At 42.1% G+C, this 22,184-nt stretch overlaps 1 protein-coding gene across 18 annotated transcripts in view; it reads left to right on the forward strand.

Annotated features, from left to right (window-relative positions):
* Window positions 1-22,184, forward strand: part of LOC127002502 (demethylmenaquinone methyltransferase-like) — a 94,339-nt gene that overhangs the window by 65,372 nt on the left and 6,783 nt on the right. For 3 of the 18 annotated variants that reach the window (XM_050868546.1, XM_050868525.1, XM_050868535.1), the window contains exon 4: window positions 6,912-7,004. The exons of the other annotated variants lie outside the window; for them this stretch is intronic. In XM_050868546.1, coding sequence (XP_050724503.1) covers window positions 6,912-7,004 — 93 coding nt within the window. The remainder of the gene's footprint in view (window positions 1-6,911; window positions 7,005-22,184) is intronic. 18 annotated transcript variants of the gene reach the window in all.

The following is a 22,184-nucleotide window of genomic DNA, read 5'->3' on the forward strand; positions in this document are numbered from 1 at the left end:
TTTGCTGTAAAAAAAAAAAGAAAAAAAACGGATGACAAGCTTGTATCAAACAACATAGTCACATCATTCTCGAACGATCTATATGTTATTTCAAGTTCATATAATTATCTCATTTCAGGTAGATTAGAAGACAGCTGGCTCTGCAAGTGGAAATAAAGGATAATTTAATAATGCACTGCATGTAAATAACGATTGATATTCAAAGTAACATGAAACTTCCGCAGTTGCGCTAGACATATCCAAAGCCTTCGATAGAGTCTGGCATACATCTTTGCTTTCTAAACTGCCCTCTTACGGTTTATATCCTTGTCTCTGTTCCTTTATATCCTGTTTCCTTTCTGGCCGTTCTATCTCCGCTGTGGTAGACGGTCACTGTTCTTCCCCTATACTTATCAACAGTAGTGTTCCACAGGGCTCTGTCCTATCACCCACTTTCCTTCTGTTATTTAGCATTGATCTTCTTTCTTTAACAAACAGTCCTAACAGGAACCTTGTGTCCTTCAGTGCCTCAAAAAAAAAAATTCCACTTATCTACTCGACACAATCTTCAAAATACCTATGCCCTATTCTTTAATAACACTCAGCTGTCACCTTCTTCAACACTAAGTATCATCGGTCTATCCTTAGCTCAAAGTCTCAACTGGAAACTTCACATCTCATCTCTCATTAAATTAGTTTTCTCGAGGTTGGGCTTTCTGTATCGTCTCTGCCAGTTCTTCTTTCCCGCACATATGCTTTCCATTTATAGGAACCCTGTCCGCCCTCGTGTGTTATTAAAGAATAGGGCATAGGTATTTTGAAGATTGTGTCGAGTAGATAAGTGGATATTTTTTTTTGAGGCACTGAAGGACACAAGGTTCCTTTTACCCCAATCGGAAATGATAGCAAGGTCTGAGGTTAAACGTTCTGCAGCCTCCAGTCTGGAGTCTTGTAATTCCTGTTGAGAAAGTCTTCTGTTGAAAGAAGTTGAATAGTGCAGAGTGGAGTCATCACCGTATGAATGGATAGGACTGTTTGTTAAAGAAAGAAGATCAATGCTAAATAACAGAAGGAAAGTGGGTGATAGGACAGAGCCCTGTCACATATACGCACATATACATGCATACACCCATTCATATACATAAGTAAATTGCTCATATGTTGCATTAAATAATTAACATAATATTTTAAATACATACACATGCAGATTTATAGGAAAAAAAGTGAGTCAGTTAATAGGTCATTATAATATTAGTTTTTAATCGGCTTTTGAATGTGTTGAGGGAAGGAGCTTCTTGAATTTGTGTGGGGATAGAATTCCAAATTACTGGACCCAAATAAGTAGTGGAATGTTGGAATTTTGAAAGACGATGAATAGGAAAGCTTAGATTGTCGCGTTGACGGGTACTATAATCATGAGATGGGAGGAGGTCACGCATTTCATTCTTATTTTTGTACATGAATGTAGCTATTTCCAGTTTAGTTATATCATCCAGTTTGAAAAATTTGGTTTCCTTGAAGAGCGGACTAGTGTGTGCTAAATATTTGCTATTAGTAATAATTCTTACAATTTTTTTGAGCTGCAATCTTAGGGGGGTTAAATAGGTGGTGTATGTTGTACACCAAATGGGGTTGCTGTAGGTAATTAGTGAATAAATGTGTGCATAGTATATTGACTTTAATACATTTTGAGGCATGAGATCCTTTATGTGATAAAGTAAAGCAATGTGTCGTGATATTTTCAGTGTAAGGTTATGTATGTGATATTTAAATGATAATGAATCATCATAATCTACACCAAGAAATCTCACTCTATCAGTTTTATAAATTATTTTATTATTGATTTTTAAATTAATCAAGTTAGACGCTTTTTTAGTAGTGAATAGCATAAAGCAAGTTTTTTTTTTGTATTAATTGTAAGTCTGTTACATAGACACCATTGGTATAGTTTTTCGAGTTCATGATTTGCATTTAGTACAAGTTGATCTTGGTTTGGACCTGTTAAGTAGAGTGTCATGTCATCAGCAAACAATATACTTTTAGCCTTAATGAAAAGATTTGATATATCATTGATGTATATTAGAAACAGAATTGGGCCTAGAACACTTCCTTGAGGTACACCAAGCTTTACAGTGGTAGTAGATGATTTTTTGCCGCTAAATACAGTACATTGGTGTCTATTCGTTAAGTAATCTTTGAACCAAGAGAGTATTAGACCTCTGATCCCATAGTGGTACATTTTGTTAATAAGAATCTTATGATGTACTGTATCAAAGGCTTTAGCAAAATCTATAAATATGGATAAGACATGGAGTTTTTTGTCAATTGCAGAAAGTACATCATTAGAAAATACATTTAAGGCTACAAAAGTGCTGCAGTTCCGCCTAAAACCATATTGAGAAGGGTTTAATATATTCTTAGTTTCAAGATATTTAATTAAATAAACCTTCATTAAAGTTTCAAATATTTTAGAAAAAAATTGTAAGTTGAGATATTGGTCTATAATTTTTAGGGTCATCATCGGGACCAGACTTGTGGATAGGTGTAATTTTTGCAGTCTTCAACAGAGATGGAAAAGTTCCAGTTGTAACATATTGATTAAAAAGTATAGCCAAAGGGATTGAAATCAAATGAGAGTTTCTTTTAATAACAGAGGGTGATATATCATTAATGCCTGATTTTTTATTGTTTAATGACTTAATTACTGTAGCCAAATCAAAGGTAGTAACAATAGGGCACATCATAGAATTTGGAAAGTTACCTTTAAGATAGTCTTTCGGGTCTATATTTATATTTGGGAGTTTTCTGTCAAGTTCAGATGCAATAGTGGAAAAATATCTATTGAAGGCTTCCGATATATCTGACGGATCACTTAATACTGAATTATTATACTGCAATGACTTGATATTGTTTGCTTTGTATGTATTACCTTTTAATTCATTGACCGTTTGCCAAATCTTTTTGGTATTTCTGCGAAAATTTGTAAATATTTGGAAATAATAGAGAGAGAGAGAGAGAGAGAGAGAGAGAGAGAGAGAGAGAGAGAGAGAGAGAGAGAGAGAGCAACGTCAGCTGGCCGTGCAATAAGCCGGAGAGCCTTACTGCACCCACACCTCACTATCACCTGTCATCCTCGTCCATGTAGCTATCCAGTCTATTCTTAAACCAAGTTATCGTCCCTGCACTACCTATGTGATTGCTTAGTCTATTCCATTCCAGAGAGAGAGAGAGAGAGAGAGAGAGAGAGAGAGAGAGAGAGAGAGAGAGAGAGAGAGGGAGGCGGGCCACACCTGTCATGGACGTGGGCGGAGCCTGAGAGCTAGCCGGCAAATCAGCGAGGAGTGCGGGGCGGGTCTAGAAAACCGTACCTACCTTCGTAAATATATGAAGGATGTATAAAGGAATTATACTGTACTGTAGTCATGCCCTGCCTGTGATTCTCCCGTCTCTTCCCTGCTGCAGGATAATGTCTGAGGGCGGCAGTCGGGGCGACGTGGCAATGAGGGCGAAAGAGAACGTCCACAGGCCGGGGGTCACGCCAGGGGAGATGGCGGCCGGCTACGACGAGTGGTCCGAGAACTACGAGGAGATGGTGAGAGAGAGAGAGAGAGAGAGAGAGAGAGAGAGAGAGAGAGAGAGAGAGAGAGAGAGAGAGAGAGAGAGAGAGATGCCTTCAGTACCAAGTGCCTACGCAGAATCATGGGGTATCGCTGGAATGATTTTGCGTTCAACCGGCGATTATTCCGTGAGGTCCGGGAGTGAAGTGATGCGGCCCTTGGGGTACGCACCTGTAATCACCCGCTTTCCCGTCCCCTTAGATGATCTGGAAAGGCGGGCGTGGCCCCACCATCACGCTGGAGGAGGCGCTGCGTTGGGTACCCCCGGAGCGGCGAGCCAAGGCCAGGGTGCTGGACGTGGCCGCCGGGACGGGCTGCGTGGGCAGCGAACTCCACCGAGAAGGCTTCAGGTGGGTGCCGCAGGGCCGCAGACAGGGGGATGTCCAGTCACCATACTTAAATATCCTCCAGTCCACTGCCTCCTGCCTGCCAGTGCCTCAGCCTCAACACGAGTCCAACGCCAAGAGATGAAGATGATGTGTTGGAAATTACAGCAGCTTGTGTAGAGGCAGGGCCGCTGGGTGGGAACTGGGAGCGGGCAGGAGCGGCATTACTATAGTCCATCGACTCTAACTTAAAATTGTGCCCTGTGGCTTGGCCCGGGGAAACCCCTATTGTTTACAGATCTAGCGATGACCTGCGCATGGCGTTTTGTCTCACTGTTAGTCTGCACGTTATCTATTTATGGAATTTACATACATTCATAATACGACTGCGTGGTGTTATGAATGGCTTGGGATTAGAGGGATTGATTGATTGATTGATATAGAGTTTCTTTCATGGCGCCGCAACATCTTGGTCATATGGCACCGGAGTAATAAAATAGAAGGCAAATAATTAAAATACTCTAAGGGTGATAAAAGTTATTAGGAAGATAGTTTTGAAATGGTCCATTCAGATATAGCACTAGTTTAAAATAATAAAATGTTTATTAAAAAATGCATTAGTGAAATACAAAGAACTTTCTCTGAAGAGACCCTACAAGAGATGGAGGATGCCCATCTCCTGCAGATACCCCATGACGTCATGTCCAGGGGTGAACGCCTTTTCACCCAGCATTAGGGAAAGGGAAAAATTCCCATGCACATCACGACACCGGGAGAGGTACTGCTCTCGCAGATCCCGCAGACTGGGGCACTCGACCTGGGATTAGAGGGAAAGACAACGACTCGGTAAACCTTCCATATCACTTGGCAACGTGGCTCATGCAACTTTGCCGCCTGACGGACCTTGGCAACAGGCGCCAGGCCACACCATTCAACGTTACGCCACAATGGACAAATGAAGGAGATCTCACTCTTGCGCCCTGCGCAGCCATGCAGAGAGAGAGAGAGAGAGAGAGAGAGAGAGAGAGAGAGAGAGAGAGAGAGAGAGAGAGAGAGAGAGAGAGAGAGGTAGCCACCCTCTCTGAGGAGAGTAATGGAGTGATGTGGCACCAGCGCGGTCTCGTGGGGAATCCTTGTGTCGCGCCCAAGGGCTCAAGTTAAAATCGATAGACTAACATATGTTAGGAATTAGGCCAGTTAACCGGGGGACTAGACAAATTAACTATTTCCCTTATGGAACTAGTCTCGGGCCGAGAGTTCAAGCCAACTATGAGTATCGTCTGAGCTCAAATAAGCCTTCGATGGTACTTGAATACTTCGGTCATCGGCTCCCAAACCGAGACAGAATCAACTTATTCACTGCCTGAAGACTAACCACATTTACCATGAAAGGAATAACAATAGTGAAGTGTTTCCTTTCATGAAATAATAACTAATTGTTCTTGCTGAACTAAAATTAAAGAGCAAGGATAATTTAACCGATGGAAACAGAGAGGAAAGCCACGCCATCTGGCGAGAGAAATTCAAAATATCGCTTCAGACCCACGTGGTTGGTTTTCTCTCACTCCACCACCGGCCTTCACAAAGTAAAGACCAAGGCACTGCAGCCCACCCATTAACTCGGACGCAGTGTGCCTTCTATTACCTGACTGAGGGATACTACACCCGGCAACGAAACTTCAGAGACAACAATATCTTTTGAAACCCGCTTCTCAGCTAAGTGCCCCCAGCAGTTATTTGAGACAGATAGATTTTACTACACGGATCCGGTAGGATTATCATTTGTTCGGCTGTCTGGAGGTGCTTGGTGGATACCTTCACCACCTAATAGCTGGTAAGCACTTATTTCTTTGGGATTGTCTGACGGGTGTGTTATTTACTTTGCGAGTGACCTAACTGTTGGGTAGGGTAAATTTACTGATTCCCAACAACTTCTACTAATGCTATAACTTCTACTACTATTACTGGGGGCTTCGTGGTGCAGTGGTTAGCATACTCGGCTCACAACCGAGAGAGCCCGGGTTCGATTCCCGCCGGAGTGGAAAAATTTGGGCGTCTTTTCCGATACCCTACGCCCTTGTCCACCCAGCAGTGAATGGGTACCAGGTATTACTCGGGGGCTGTGTCCCGTCTCCTGGGATCTGTTCCCTTCTCCTATAATTCCTTCCCCTCCTGTCTCTCTCCGGCATATGACCACAGATGTTGCGCCGACTAAACGAAACATTCCAGTACTACTACTACTGCTACTACTACAACTACTACAGCCACTCACACAGGGACATAGACGCTGTGGACCCGTCGGAGGGCATGATGAAGCTGCGAGAGACTGGCATCTATACCAACGACTTCCTGGAGTTTATCGGCAGCGGACACTCCACCGTGCCCAAAGGTAGTTGTGATTTGTTTTTTTACATCAAAGGACACGGCTCAAGGGCAACAAGAGTACAAAAAAAAAGCCCGCTACTCGCCGCTCCCATAAAAGATAAAAGTAAAGAGTAGCAAAAAGAGAGGTCAATTTCGAGTGGAGAGGTGTCTTGATACACTCTTCTTGAAATAAGTCAAGTCATAGGCAGGAGGAAATACAGACGAAGGAAGGTTGTTCCAGAGTTTACCTCTTGCATAAGGGTTTTGGATACTATAGGGATGAGCATTAGTAGAAAGTCGTGTGCAGTGGGGCCGCGGGGGGGAAGGAGGCATGCAGTTAGCAAGTTCAGAAGAGCAGTCATCATGAAGATATCGATAGAAGATAGAAAAAGAGGCAACATAGCGGCGGAATTTAAGAGGTAGAAGGTTGTCAGTAAGAGGAGGTGAGCTGATGAGACGAGGAGCCTTAGACTCCACTCTGTCCAGGAGAGCTGTGTGAGTGGAATTATTGTTATTGTTGTTGTTTCATATTTAAAGATTAATATACGTATTATTCTTCTACATCTCTCTCTCTCTCTCTCTCTCTCTCTCTCTCTCTCTCTCTCTCTCTCTCTCTCTCTCTCAGACACATACGACCTGGTGGTCATCTCGGGCGGTATGGGCGAAGGTCACATCCCACTCAGTGGCCTCGACGACCTGGTGCGCGTCGCAAAGAACGGTGAGTGAGTGAGCGTGCGGGCGTGCGTGCGTGCGTGATTGTGAGTGTTTTTACAACAAAGGAGACAGCTCAAGGGCGCAGAAAAAGGAAACATAATATAAAAATACCCGCTACTCGCTGCTCTTGAGAAAAAAAATAAAGAGGTGGCCGAAAGAGGGGTCAATTTCGGGAGGAGAGGTGTCCTGATACCCTCCTCTTGAAAGAGTTCAAGTCTTAGGCCGGAGGAAATACCGATGAAGGAAGATTGTTCCAGAGTTTACCAGCGTGAGGGATGAAAGAGTGAAGATGCTGGTTAAATCTTGCATAAGGGGTTTGGACATTATGGGATGAGTATGAGTACAAAGTCGTGTGCAGCGGGGCCGCGGGAAGGAGGGAGGGAGGCATGCAGTTAACAAGTTCAGAAGAGCAGTCAGCGTGAAAATAGCGATAGAAGATAAATGAGTTAACATCGCGACGGAATTTAAGGGGTAGAAAACTATCAGTTGGAGGAGGAGACCTGATGAGATGAAGAGCTTAAGACTCCACTCTGTCCAGAAAGGATGTGTAAGTGGAGGCCCCCCCCTAAATATGAGCACATTGTTGAACGACTACTTCCTTTCAGTATTCACACAGGAGGATCGAACGACTATACCGGAAAGAGTTCAGGTGTACGAGGGCGGGGATGGCGATAAATTGAGGGATATAATCATTACCAGGCAAGTAGTTCAGGATGAGATAGATAAGCTTAAGAAGAACAAGTCGCCAGGTCCTGACGGGATATTTTCGAGGGTATTAAAGGAGTTAGGTGATGTAATCAGTGACCCACTAACCGACATCTTTAAGATGTCGGTAAATACTGGCTATGTGCCGAGCCTATGGAAAGTAGCTAATGTGACGCCGATTTTTAAAAAGGGGGACAGGTCAGTTGCTTCAAACTATCGCCCAATTAGCTTAACATCGGTTATAGGGAAGATGCTGGAGTCCATAATAGCCAGGAACATTCGGGTGCATTTAGAGAAACATAGCTAAATTCACGACTCGCAGCATGGGTTCACAAAAGGTAGGTCATGCCTCACCAATCTCTTGTCCTTCTACAATAAAGTATTTGAGGCGGTTGACAGAGATGAAAATTATGATGTAATCTATCTTGATTTTAGTAAAGCGTTTGACAAAGTTCCTCACCAACGACTGTTGCTTAAATTACAGGCTCACGGAGTAGAAGGTAAAGTTTTGAACTGGGTCAAGGCGTGGCTTAGCAATAGGAAGCAAAGAGTGCAAATCAATGGTAAAAGATCTGACTGGGGATGTGTTACGAGTGGGGTCCCACAAGGTTCGGTATTAGGTCCACTTTTGTTTATTATTTATATCAATGACTTAGATACAGGAATTAGTAGTGATGTTAGTAAATTTGCAGACGATACCAAGATCGGTAGAGTAATTGAGTCGGATCAGGACGCTAGTATTCTCCAAGGTGAACTCAACAGATTATATGACTGGGCGGATAAATGGCAGATGGAGTTCAATGTAGGGAAGTGCAGTATTCTGAGTGTAGGTAGGAACAACCCCTCACATAACTATTGCTTAAATGACACTCTCATAAGTAGGTCTGGGTGCGAGAGGGATTTAGGGGTCTTAGTAAGCTCTGATCTCCGTCCAAGGGCACAATGCATTCAAGCTAGAAATCGAGCTAATAGGGTACTGGGCTTTATTTCAAGGAGCGTAAGCAACAGAAGCCCCGAAGTCTTCCTCAAACTATATTTAGCATTAGTTAGACCTCATCTTGACTATGCGGTTCAGTTCTGGTCACCTTACTATAGAATGGATATCAAAATGTTAGAATCGGTGCAGAGGAGAATGACTAAGATGATTCAGGGGTTGAGAAACTTGCCATACGAGGGAAGACTCAAACAGTTAAACTTGCATTCTCTAGAAAGGCGAAGGGTGCGTGGAGACATGATCGAGGTTTATAAATGGATGAAGGGCTTTAATAAGGGAGACATTCATAAGGTTTTGATGGTAAGAGAACCGGGTAGGACACGAAGTAACGGGTTTAAACTGGATAAATTCAGATTCAACAGGGACATAGGCAAAAATTGGTTTACTAACAGGGTGGTGGATGAGTGGAATAGGCTTAGCAGTCATGTGGTGAGTGCCAATACAATTGTCACATTAAAAAATAGACTAGATAAATTCATGGACAGCGATATTAGGTGGGGTTAGATACACGGGAGCTTAGGCTCAAAGGAGCTGCCTCGTACAGGCCTACCGGCCTCTTGTAGACTCCTGCGTTCTTATGTTCTTATGTTCTTATGAATATATAAAATAGGTATGGAACTAACATTTTCATTTATTTCATAATTAATTTACTATTTATTACTTTATTTATTTCTTAATATCATTATTCTGCCATTATTTAACCTTTGTTTCATTTTCAGTTATCTAGATTTATTTCTTCTTTCAGTTACTGGTTTGTTTACTGATATTACGTAAACATTCATTCATTCTAAAATATTTGTAGGAGAGTAAAACAAAAACAAGTCACATTTATACATTTTATTACACATACTATCATACATATTACTACACATATTACCACACATGGTATTTACTCGCCCATAATTCTGTCCTGTCAGGCCACTGCTCCCCGGGTGTTGTAGTAGTCCATGAGGTAGCAGCGGATTCCCGTGCTCTTGTATGCCACATGGGCATCAGATGATCAGCTGTCAGAAATCTTGGCACTGTCGGAGAATTGTCCCTGACATGTCGCCGACACTTCGGGGACATGCGAAGACAATTCGGAGACTTGTCGCCAGTTATTCCGCGACAAAAAAAAACGTTAACATTTCAGATTTTGAGCTCGGCGACTTGGACGCCGAATAGTCGGCGACATGTCTCCGAACTGTCCCCGAATTGTCTTGAGCATTCGCCGACATGTCGCCGAATGGTCACGAACTGTCAGAATCTTGGTCATGTCGGCGAACCGGTCGCCGAATTTTTTCACGAACTGATTCGGCGTCAAGTTCGTGGCCAAAATTCGGCAGTGTATTTGGGGCTTAAGGCGTCTCCTAGAAGTGATAATCAAGACTAAATCAAATGACAGTAGCAGAAAGACGTCGCACTGCTATTGCCCATAGTATAATATCTGCTGTCAGACCTCGTTCATTCATATCACCAATTTTGCTAGGAATATCTGTGTATATTAATAGAAAACTGGAGTCACGTGAACTCATTGATCTTCTCGGTAGTTTATCTTTTGCAGATAACTACAGGGAGGTTCAAAGACTATATGATGCCCTTTTACCAAAAGGAGAGCAGTTTTTTTACCTTTCTGGAGATCTAGTCAATTTTATTTTTGACAATGTAGATATAAATGTTCGCACTCTAACATGTCATGGCACGTGGCATTGCATGTGTAACCCCAGCAGCAACAGATCAGGTTTCATCTCTGCTACAAAGGTCCACCAGTATCAGATCTGTAGTGCAGATGGGACAGTTCAGTCATGTGCCCATAAAGCCATACAAAAAACCTAAATCTGCAGGACTGAAGTCAGTCATAATTGACCCACCTGAACCCCCTCAACCACTCCCAGCCCTATTGAACCTGGCTAAATCTCTGGATAGTATATAGTTTGCTTGTTTTTCCCAAGCTATTCTTGCAGCAGAGTGTCCTTCCTGGAGTGGATTCATGCAGGTGGCAGTCACAGGGGACAATAATCATAAAAGCAAGATATAAATTCTTCCATTCACCAACCAAGCTCCATCTCAGCCATCAACCATTTTTGGGAAAGTGTCTTGTGACATTTGACCAGCCACTGTATATCAAAGCTGTTAAGGCCTCCCCTGAGCTCAAGAACACAATAGTCAGGCTTGGTGGGTTTCACCTTCTGATGTCATTCATGGGATCTATTGGCTACATAATGGGCGGTAGTGGTTTGGAGAGTCTGTGGCAGACAGTCTATGCGCCAAACACAGTGAATCATATGGTGACAGGGCATGCATATGCAAGAGCTCTTCGTGCCCATTTACTCACAGCAGCTGCTCTTGTGAGGATCTTACTACAGACACCAGGTTGTCTGATTGGGACGGATATCAGTCAGTTTTGCTCTGTTCAAATAATGCTCCTTGCCAGGGAGTGTGACATGAGTAGCATTATGAATGAAGAGGTAGTTCAGCAGCTGACTCACATTTTACATGATCTCATGGCAGATGCTGCTAGACAAAGTCGTACAGGCAAGTTATGGATCCAGTATTTAAAGCAGGTGCAAATAATTATGCTCTTTATCAGAGCAGAGCGCATCTTCATGCTGTGAGTAAATGATCCCGATATTCCATGCAGCAGGCCATACTGCTTATGCTAAATCATCACGTTTGTATCTTGACTCAATGAAGAAGCTACCTGAAATCATGGGTGAAACTGAATTTCTAAATTTCCCCAAGCATGGTTACTTCACAATACGGAGAAGTGATACATTTTGGAGTGGGAATTTTACAGACCAAATAATTGAGCAAGAACTCATGAGATTATAGAAGACATCTGGTGAACTGGCTCGTGGTAGGGGAATAACTGATAGCACTGTGACCAAATGGGTCTTTGTAACTCCAAAATGTGTTCCTATCTGCAATGCACTGGAAAACTTCTGTGGTGTTCATAACAGCACATCAGACCAGCATGCTGATTTACGTCCATCCGGAACAGCACGTGACAGTCAGGATTGTGAAACTTTCATTAATTGGCTTTCTACACATTCCCCGTTATCATAGCAAGGGTATGAATCTCTTGTCTGTATTTCTACTGGTGAAGTTGCTAATACTGCAGTAAATGCTGATGAATCCTACACAGTGGGGAAAGCTGGAGCAGAAGCAATGATAGGACACAACTATGCTGATCAGAAAATGAAGCGAAAAGACAGGGTTTTGTCAATCAGCAGCGCTAGATCTCAAGTTTCTATAAGAGGACAGAGTGTGGAAGTCAACGCAGCCGTTCTTTTCATGCGTGTGACATGTATTATGAAGCATCGTAATGAAATGCGGGATTTCCTTTGTTATGAATTTGGGACCCACCCTCCCTCCCTTTTTCATCATGGGATGATGCGCAAAAACATCAAAAGTGTCCTTGCCATTATGCTGAAGTCAAAGGTGAATGGCCAGTTACAGATTCCCGAGAACTTACAATTCATTATTGATGGTGGCCACCTCTTACACATTGTAACTTGGTCATGTGACGCTACATATGGAAAGGTGTGTGACACCTATGTGACACATGTTCTTAATCATTATGGAAGGGGCTCAGCAATCATATTTGATGGATACGATTGCACCATATCAACAAAAACACTAGAACAACACAGGAGAGCAGTCCAGAATGCATCTGCAGGTATTATATTTGAGGTGGACATGGTGCCTACCACCTCCCAAACGTCATTCCTGGCAAACAGTAAGAACAAGCAGCGGTTGATTGGTATACTCATGAAAAAATTAAGTCTAATGGTGTGAACTGTTAGCAGAGCACTGCAGATGCAGATCATCTCGTTGTAGCCACATCACTGACTGCAGCAGCTGGTGACCATGAACGACCAGTTGTAGTTGTTGGGAAGGATACTGATTTGCTGGTGATGCTCACTGCCCAGGCAACTAGAGATATGAACATTTCCATGATGTTTGAACGTGATCCATCAGTTTACAGCATACATGCTATTCAACAGGCCATCAGTCCCAACCTTAAAACCAATCTCTTGTTCCTACATGCTATAACAGGCTGTGATACTGTTTCAGCCTTATACGATGTAGGTAAGATGAAGGCAGTGTCCATTATTGAAGGCAGGAACAAATGGGGAATGTTGGATGTGTTTCATCAGCCTTCATCAAGTCATGAAGAGGTGGCAAGAGTTGGAGAACAATTTTTGCTAAAACTGTATGGGCAGTTCAGTCCACCTCTCTGGATATGCTTCGGTATGTACTGTACATGAGGCAGGTTGGTAGAAAATCTGTGTACTCAAGTGGAGTCAACTTAGAGAGCCTGCCACCAACATCAGCTGCCACCAAATATCATTCATATCGGGCCTACTTAGCAGTGCAGCAGTGGTCCGGAAATGAGCTGGCACCTACTGAATGGGGATGGAAAGTACAAGATGGAAGGTTGCTTCCAGTTGCAACAGACCAACCTGTGCCACCTGATCGGGTGTTGCGAATGATCTCATGTGGCTGCATAATAGGATGTGGAAAAAATGCAGTTGTTACAGAGCTGGGCTATTTTACACTGAGATGTGTTCCTCGTGTATTGGGAGGACATGTAACAACAGCCAATCCATAGATTCAGATGAGGGTTGAAACTAGAATTGTGTTGTAAATATTATGACATAAATGTACTCACATTTGGTACCTGCCAGACTGGACCAATGGTTTCTTTGTTGTATTATTTGCTTCTTGATATATATGCTGTATGGATATGCCTTTCTATGTATTGTATGTTTCACAGTTTGTAGCGGTTAGCATCCTACTGAAATTGGATTTCCTTAATTTAATCTTGTGCCCTTTTTGTGAACCAGATTACTTATGGTAGTTCTGCAATTTGGCAGAATAATTTCTTGAGACAGCACATGGTTATTTTGAAAGTAATGCTTGGATTGAATTTCTAACGGTATATTTACACTCCTTGCCCACAAAAAACATGGGGTTAGACCCCAAAATAATCTCTCTCTGATGAATAGTAACAAAGTTATTACATTTTTAGTGTCTTTCTGGTGTCTGGTCGACTCATCAGCGGTCATCTTGGATTGAATTTTCCACAGCCTGGATTTTAGGGGACTTTGTACCATGTTACTAGATAGATTTCCTGAAAAAATCAGCTTTCTACATTTTTTTCCCGGTTCAACACTAATGCTCCTGGGCTATTAGAAATCTAGGCTATTTTGCATTTAGGAATACTAAGCTATTATTTTGCATTTAGGAATCAAGGCTATTGTTTTGCATTTAGGAATACTAAACTATTATTTTCCATTTAGGAAAACTAGGCTATTTTTTTGCATTTACGAATACTAAGTGATTATTTTGCATTTATAAAACTAGGTTATAATGTTGCATTTACGAATACTAAGTTATTTTTTTTCATTTAAGAACACTAGGCTTATTTTGCAGTAACTTTTTTCTTAAGCGAAGTCATTCTCTCTCTCTCTCTCTCTCTCTCTCTCTCTCTCTCTCTCTCTCTCTCTCTCTCTCTCTCTTCACTTCAGGAAGTCCACCTACAACACTGGCTTCCTCACATCCTTAAAAAATACCACCATCTCTTTTATAAATTCTTCGTGGACTTATGAGTGAATAATGTATTACAGATAGCTATTCAAAACTGGTGTCTAATATAAGCAACAAGGAGCATGAAATTGGATAAGAGGTGAGGATAATAAGTAAAAAAAAAATAATAATAAAAAGTATATCTATAAATGCTCTCACCGCGAAAGAAATCAGTCCGGAGATGCATTAGGCTAATATTTTTAGTCTCTCTCTCTCTCTCTCTCTCTCTCTCTCTCTCTCTCTCTCTCTCTCTCTCTCTCAAGCAACAGTGGCTTTAAAAAGCAGAGACTGAGTGGGCAGAAGGGATGTTAGTGTCGTGTTTTAGCGGTGCTTAAAGGTTTTATATATGTTATTGATACTAAAACGAACTGAAATGAAAATGTGACTTCATGGGTCCATGCGCATTACCAGTGGGGGGCTACATGCCAAATTTGGTTAGGCTAGGTAAAAAAAATAATAAAGTCAGGACGCCTTAATTTTGTTTTGAGAGTTTGCCCGCCTAATATTTAGGCGGTTCCGCCGACATCCGTCAAGGATACAGTCTATGTCATGACCCAATATGAGTTAGTGTAATTTTCAGTTCATAAAATTACCTACCACTCCCGTGTTTGTCAGCATTGCTAATGTGCATCTTATATTTGCAACCAGCTCTGCCACAAGGTTGCAATCATTTTTCATTTTGCTTCTTCTGAATTTTCCACCATCTGGCTAAGACTTCATTGTCATTCTATTACTAAATACATATGTGCTGTTTATCTCTCACCTAACTCTACTAACTTTGTAAAATTCTTTGACTACTTGAACTCTAAAGTGGAGCACATTTTGACTCACTCTCCCATCGCTAAAATCTCCAGTTTGGGAGATTTCAATGTTCACCACCAGCTTTGGCTTTCATCCTCTTTCACTGAGCAGCCTGGTGAACAAGCCTACAACTTTGCTCTCCTCAACGATCTAGAGCAGCTGGTTCAGCACCCTACATGTATTGCCGACCGTCTTGGAGACAGGGCCAACATTATAGACCTCTTCCTTACCTCTAATCCTTCTGCTTATTCTGTCAAACTGTTTTCTCTGTTGGGCTCCTCCGATCACAACCTTATTTATGTATCCTGTCCTATCGCTCCTGTACATCCTTTGGAACCACCGAAGAGGCGATGCTTCTGGCATTTTGCTTCAGCTCGGTGGGACGACCAGAAGATGTACATTTCCGATTTCCCGTGAAATGATTACTGCTTCCAGGAGAGAGACACCTCTGTGTGTGCCCAGCGCATCACAGAGGTGATTGTTTCTGGAATGGAGGCATACATTCCACGGACTTTCTCTACTCTTCATGCTAAAAACCCTTAGTTTAATCACGATTGTTCTCGTGCTATTAAAGATAGAGAGGCAGCTCACAAAAGGTACCAGAGCCTTCGCACTCCTGCTAACCATGATCTTTGCATCTCTGTCCGGAATCGTGCCAAATATATTCTTCGACTTACCAAACCTTCTTTCATCAATAGAAAATGTCAAAACCTTGCTTTTTCCAATTCTTTCCGTGACTTCTCCTCCAATTTCACTTCTTCCTCTTTCCCCTCTTTCCTTAACCCTGACGGCAGCACTGCCGTCTAATCTATCTCTGAGGCTGAACTCTTCGCTCAAACTTTCTGTAAGAGCTCCACCCTGGACGATTATGGGCATGTTCCTCTTACTCATCCCCCCTCTGACTCCCTTATGCATGTTATTAAGATTCTTCATAATAATGTTTTATATGCCCTCTCTGGCCTCAACTCTCAGAAGGCTTATGGACCTGATGGAGTGCCTCCTATTGTCCTTGAAAACTGTGCTTCCGTGCTGGTCAAACTCTTTCGTCGCTGCCTGCCTATCAACATCTACCTTTCCTTTGCACAGCCTGTGCCTAAGAAGGGTGACCGTTCCAATCCCTCAAACTACCGCCCTATAGCTTTACTTTCTTGTCTATCTAAAGCTTTTGAATCAATCCTTAACCGGAAGATTCAAAAACACCTTTCCACTTCTAACCTTCTATCTGATCCCCATATGGGTTCCGCAAGGGGCGTTCTACTGGCGATCTTCTTGCTCTCTTAACTGATTCTTGGTCATCCTCTCTTAGCCGTTTCGGTGAAACTTTCTCTGTTGCGCTAGACATATCGAAAACCTTCGATAGAGTCTGGTACAAGTCTTTGCTTTCTAAACTGCCCTCTTTCGGATTCTATTCCCCTCTCTGTTCCTTTACCTCCAGTTTCCTTTCCGGCCGTTCTATCTCTGCTGTGGTAGACGGTCACTGTTCTTCCCCTAAACTTATCAACAGTGGTGTTCCACAGGCCTCTGTTCTGTCGCCCGCTCTCTTTCTGTTATTCATGAATGATCTTCTTTCCATAACTAACTGCACAGTCCACTCATACGCCGACGACTCCACTCTTCATTATTCAACTTCTTTCAATAGAAGGCCATACCAACAGGCAGTACATGACTCCAGACTGAAGGCTGCAGAACGCTTAACCTCAGACCTTGCTATCATTTCCGATTGGGGTAGAAGGAACCTTGTGTTTTTCAATGCCTCAGAAAAACAATTTATCCACCTATCTACTCGGCACAATCTTCCAAATTCTTCAGTAACACTCAGCTGTCACCTTCTTCAACACTAAATAACCTCGGTCTATCCTTAGCTCAAAATCTCAACTGGAAACTTCACATCTCATCTCTCACTAAAGCAGTTTTCTCTTGGTTGGGCTTTCTGTATCGTCTCCGCCAGATTTTCTTCCTTCTATACAGGGGCCTTGTCCGCCCTCGTATGGAGTATGCATCTCACTTATGGGGGGGGGGGCTCCACTCACACAGCTCTTCTGGACAGAGTGGAGTCTAAGGCTCTTCGTCTCGTCAGCTCTCCTCCTCCTACTGATAGTCTTCTTCCTCTTAAATTCCGTCGCGATGCTGCCTCCTTTTCTATCTTCTATCGATATTTTCACGCTGACTGCTCTTCCGAACTTGATAACTGCATGCCTCCCCACCTCCCGCTGCACACGACTTTCTACTCATGCTCATCCCTATACTGTCCAAATCCCTTTTGCAAGAGTTAACCAGCATCTTCACTCTTTCATCCCTCACGCTGGTAAACTCCGGAACACTCTTCCTTTATCTGTATTTCCTTCTGGCTATGACTTGAACTCTCTCAAGAGGAGGGTTTCAGGGCACATCTCCTCCCGAAATTGACCTCTCTTTTTGGCCACTCCCCTGTACTCTATACAGGAGCAGTAAATAGTGAGATTTTTTTCTTTAATATTTTTTGTATATGCCCTTGAACTGTTTCCTTTGCTGTAAAAAAAAAAGAAAAAAAAGCGGATGACAAGCTTGTATCAAACAACATAGTCACATCATTCTCGAACGATCTATATGTTATTTCAAGTTCATATAATTATCTCATTTCAGGTAGATTAGAAGACAGCTGGCTCTGCAAGTGGAAATAAAGGATAATTTAATGCACTGCATGTAAATAACGATTGATATTCAAAGTAACATGAAACTTCCGCAGTTGCGCTAGACATATCCAAAGCCTTCGATAGAGTCTGGCATACATCTTTGCTTTCTAAACTGCCCTCTTACGGTTTATATCCTTGTCTCTGTTCCTTTATATCCTGTTTCCTTTCTGGCCGTTCTATCTCCGCTGTGGTAGCCGGTCACTGTTCTTCCCCTAAACTTATCAACAGTAGTGTTCCACAGGGCTCTGTCCTATCACCCACTTTCCTTCTGTTATTTAGCATTGATCTTCTTTCTTTAACAAACAGTCCTAACAGGAACCTTGTGTCCTTCAGTGCCTCAAAAAAAAAATTCCACTTATCTACTCGACACAATCTTCAAAATACCTATGCCCTATTCTTTAATAACACTCAGCTGTCACCTTCTTCAACACTAAGTATCATCGGTCTATCCTTAGCTCAAAGTCTCAACTGGAAACTTCACATCTCATCTCTCATTAAATTAGTTTTCTCGAGGTTGGGCTTTCTGTATCGTCTCTGCCAGTTCTTCTTTCCCGCACATATGCTTTCCATTTATAGGAACCCTGTCCGCCCTCGTGTGTTATTAAAGAATAGGGCATAGGTATTTTGAAGATTGTGTCGAGTAGATAAGTGGAGATTTTTTTTTGAGGCACTGAAGGACACAAGGTTCCTTTTACCCCAATCGGAAATGATAGCAAGGTCTAAGGTTAAACGTTCTGCAGCCTCCAGTCTGGAGTCTTGTAATTCCTGTTGAGAAAGTCTTCTGTTGAAAGAAGTTGAATAGTGCAGAGTGGAGTCATCACCGTATGAATGGATAGGACTGTTTGTTAAAGAAAGAAGATCAATGCTAAATAACAGAAGGAAAGTGGGTGATAGGACAGAGCCCTGTCACATATACGCACATATACATGCATACACCCATTCATATACATAAGTAAATTGCTCATATGTTGCATTAAATAATTAACATAATATTTTAAATACATACACATGCAGATTTATAGGAAAAAAAGTGAGTCAGTTAATAGGTCATTATAATATTAGTTTTTAATCGGCTTTTGAATGTGTTGAGGGAAGGAGCTTCTTGAATTTGTGTGGGGATAGAATTCCAAATTACTGGACCCAAATAAGTAGTGGAATGTTGGAATTTTGAAAGACGATGAATAGGAAAGCTTAGATTGTCGCGTTGACGGGTACTATAATCATGAGATGGGAGGAGGTCACGCATTTCATTCTTATTTTTGTACATGAATGTAGCTATTTCCAGTTTAGTTATATCATCCAGTTTGAAAAATTTGGTTTTCTTGAAGAGTGGACTAGTGTGTGCTAAATATTTGCTATTAGTAATAATTCTTACAATTTTTTTGAGCTGCAATCTTAGGGGGGTTAAATAGGTGGTGTATGTTGTACACCAAATGGGGTTGCTGTAGGTAATTAGTGAATAAATGTGTGCATAGTATATTGACTTTAATACATTTTGAGGCATGAGATCCTTTATTTGATAAAGTAAAGCAATGTGTCGTGATATTTTCAGTGTAAGGTTATGTATGTGATATTTAAATGATAATGAATCATCATAATCTACACCAAGAAATCTCACTCTATCAGTTTTATAAATTATTTTATTATTGATTTTTAAATTAATCAAGTTAGACGCTTTTTTAGTAGTGAATAGCATAAAGCAATTTTTTTTTTTGTATTAATTGTAAGTCTGTTACATAGACACCATTGGTATAGTTTTTCGAGTTCATGATTTGCATTTAGTACAAGTTGATCTTGGTTTGGACCTGTTAAGTAGAGTGTCATGTCATCAGCAAACAATATACTTTTAGCCTTAATGAAAAGATTTGATATATCATTGATGTATATTAGAAACAGAATTGGGCCTAGAACACTTCCTTGAGGTACACCAAGCTTTACAGTGGTAGTAGATGATTTTTTGCCGCTAAATACAGTACATTGGTGTCTATTCGTTAAGTAATCTTTGAACCAAGAGAGTATTGGACCTCTGATCCCATAGTGGTACATTTTGTTAATAAGAATCTTATGATGTACTGTATCAAAGGCTTTAGCAAAATCTATAAATATGGATAAGACATGGAGTTTTTTGTCAATTGCAGAAAGTACATCATTAGAAAATACATTTAAGGCTACAAAAGTGCTGCAGTTCCGCCTAAAACCATATTGAGAAGGGTTTAATATATTCTTAGTTTCAAGATATTCAATTAAATAAACCTTCATTAAAGTTTCAAATATTTTAGAAAAAATTGTAAGTTGAGATATTGGTCTATAATTTTTAGGGTCATCATCGGGACCAGACTTGTGGATAGGTGTAATTTTTGCAGTCTTCAACAGAGATGGAAAAGTTCCAGTTGTAACAGATTGATTAAAAAGTATAGCCAAAGGGATTGAAATCAAATGAGAGTTTCTTTTAATAACAGAGGGTGATATATCATTAATGCCTGATTTTTTATTGTTTAATGACTTAATTACTGTAGCCAAATCAAAGGTAGTAACAATAGGGCACATCATAGAATTTGGAAAGTTACCTTTAAGATAGTCTTTCGGGTCTATATTTATATTTGGGAGTTTTCTGTCAAGTTCAGATGCAATAGTGGAAAAGTATCTATTGAAGGCTTCCGATATATCTGACGGATCACTTAATACTGAATTATTATACTGCAATGACTTGATATTGTTTGCTTTGTATGTATTACCTTTTAATTCATTGACCGTTTGCCAAATCTTTTTGGTATTTCTGCGAAAATTTGTAAATATTTGGAAATAATAGAGAGAGAGAGAGAGAGAGAGAGAGAGAGAGAGAGAGAGCAACGTCAGCTGGCCGTGCAATAAGCCGGAAAGCTTTACTGCACCACACCTCACTATCACCTGTCATCCTCGTCCATGTAGCTATCCAGTCTATTCTTAAACCAAGTTATCGTCCCTGCACTACCTATGTGATTGCTTAGTCTATTCCATTCCAGAGAGAGAGAGAGAGAGAGAGAGAGAGAGAGAGAGAGAGAGAGAGAGAGAGAGAGAGGGAGGCGGGCCACACCTGTCATGGACGTGGGCGGAGCCTGAGAGCTAGCCGGCAAATCAGCGAGGAGTGCGGCGCGGGTCTAGAAAACCGTACCTACCTTCGTAAATATATGAAGGATGTATAAAGGAATTATACTGTACTGTAGTCATGCCCTGCCTGTGATTCTCCCGTCTCTTCCCTGCTGCAGGATAATGTCTGAGGGCGGCAGTCGGGGCGACGTGGCAATGAGGGCGAAAGAGAACGTCCACAGGCCGGGGGTCACGCCGGAGGAGATGGCGGCCGGCTACGACGAGTGGTCCGAGAACTACGAGGAGATGGTGAGAGAGAGAGAGAGAGAGAGAGAGAGAGAGAGAGAGAGAGAGAGAGAGAGAGAGAGAGATGCCTTCAGTACCAAGTGCCTACGCAGAATCATGGGGTATCGCTGGAATGATTTTGCGTTCAACCGGCGATTATTCCGTGAGGTCCGGGAGTGAAGTGATGCGACCCTTGGGGTACGCACCTGTAATCACCCGCTTTCCCGTCCCCTTAGATGATCTGGAAAGGCGGGCGTGGCCCCACCATCACGCTGGAGGAGGCGCTGCGTTGGGTACCCCCGGAGCGGCGAGCCAAGGCCAGGGTGCTGGACGTGGCCACCGGGACGGGCTGCGTGGGCAGCGAACTCCACCGAGAAGGCTTCAGGTGGGTGCCGCAGGGCCGCAGACAGGGGGATGTCCAGTCACCATACTTAAATATCCTCCAGTCCACTGCCTCCTGCCTGCCAGTGCCTCAGCCTCAACACGAGTCCAACGCCAAGAGATGAAGATGATGTGTTGGAAATTACAGCAGCTTGTGTAGAGGCAGGGCCGCTGGGTGGGAACTGGGAGCGGGCAGGAGCGGCATTACTATAGTCCATCGACTCTAACTTAAAATTGTGCCCTGTGGCTTGGCCCGGGGAAACCCCCATTGTTTACAGATCTAGCGATGACCTGCGCATGGCGTTTTGTCTCACTGTTAGTCTGCACGTTATCTATTTATGGAATTTACATACATTCATAATACGACTGCGTGGTGTTATGAATGGCTTGGGATTAGAGGGATTGATTGATTGATTGATATAGAGTTTCTTTCATGGCGCCGCAACATCTTGGTCATATGGCACCGGAGTAATAAAATAGAAGGCAAATAATTAAAATACTCTAAGGGTGATAAAAGTTATTAGGAAGATAGTTTTGAAATGGTCCATTCAGATATAGCACTAGTTTAAAATAATAAAATGTTTATTAAAAAATGCATTAGTGAAATACAAAGAACTTTCTATGAAGAGACCCTACAAGAGATGGAGGATGCCCATCTCCAAAGATACCCCATGACGTCATGTCCAGGGGTGAACGCCTTTTCACCCAG

Source organism: Eriocheir sinensis, chromosome 23, assembly GCF_024679095.1.
Source record: "Eriocheir sinensis breed Jianghai 21 chromosome 23, ASM2467909v1, whole genome shotgun sequence".
Lineage (NCBI taxonomy): Eukaryota > Metazoa > Arthropoda > Malacostraca > Decapoda > Varunidae > Eriocheir > Eriocheir sinensis.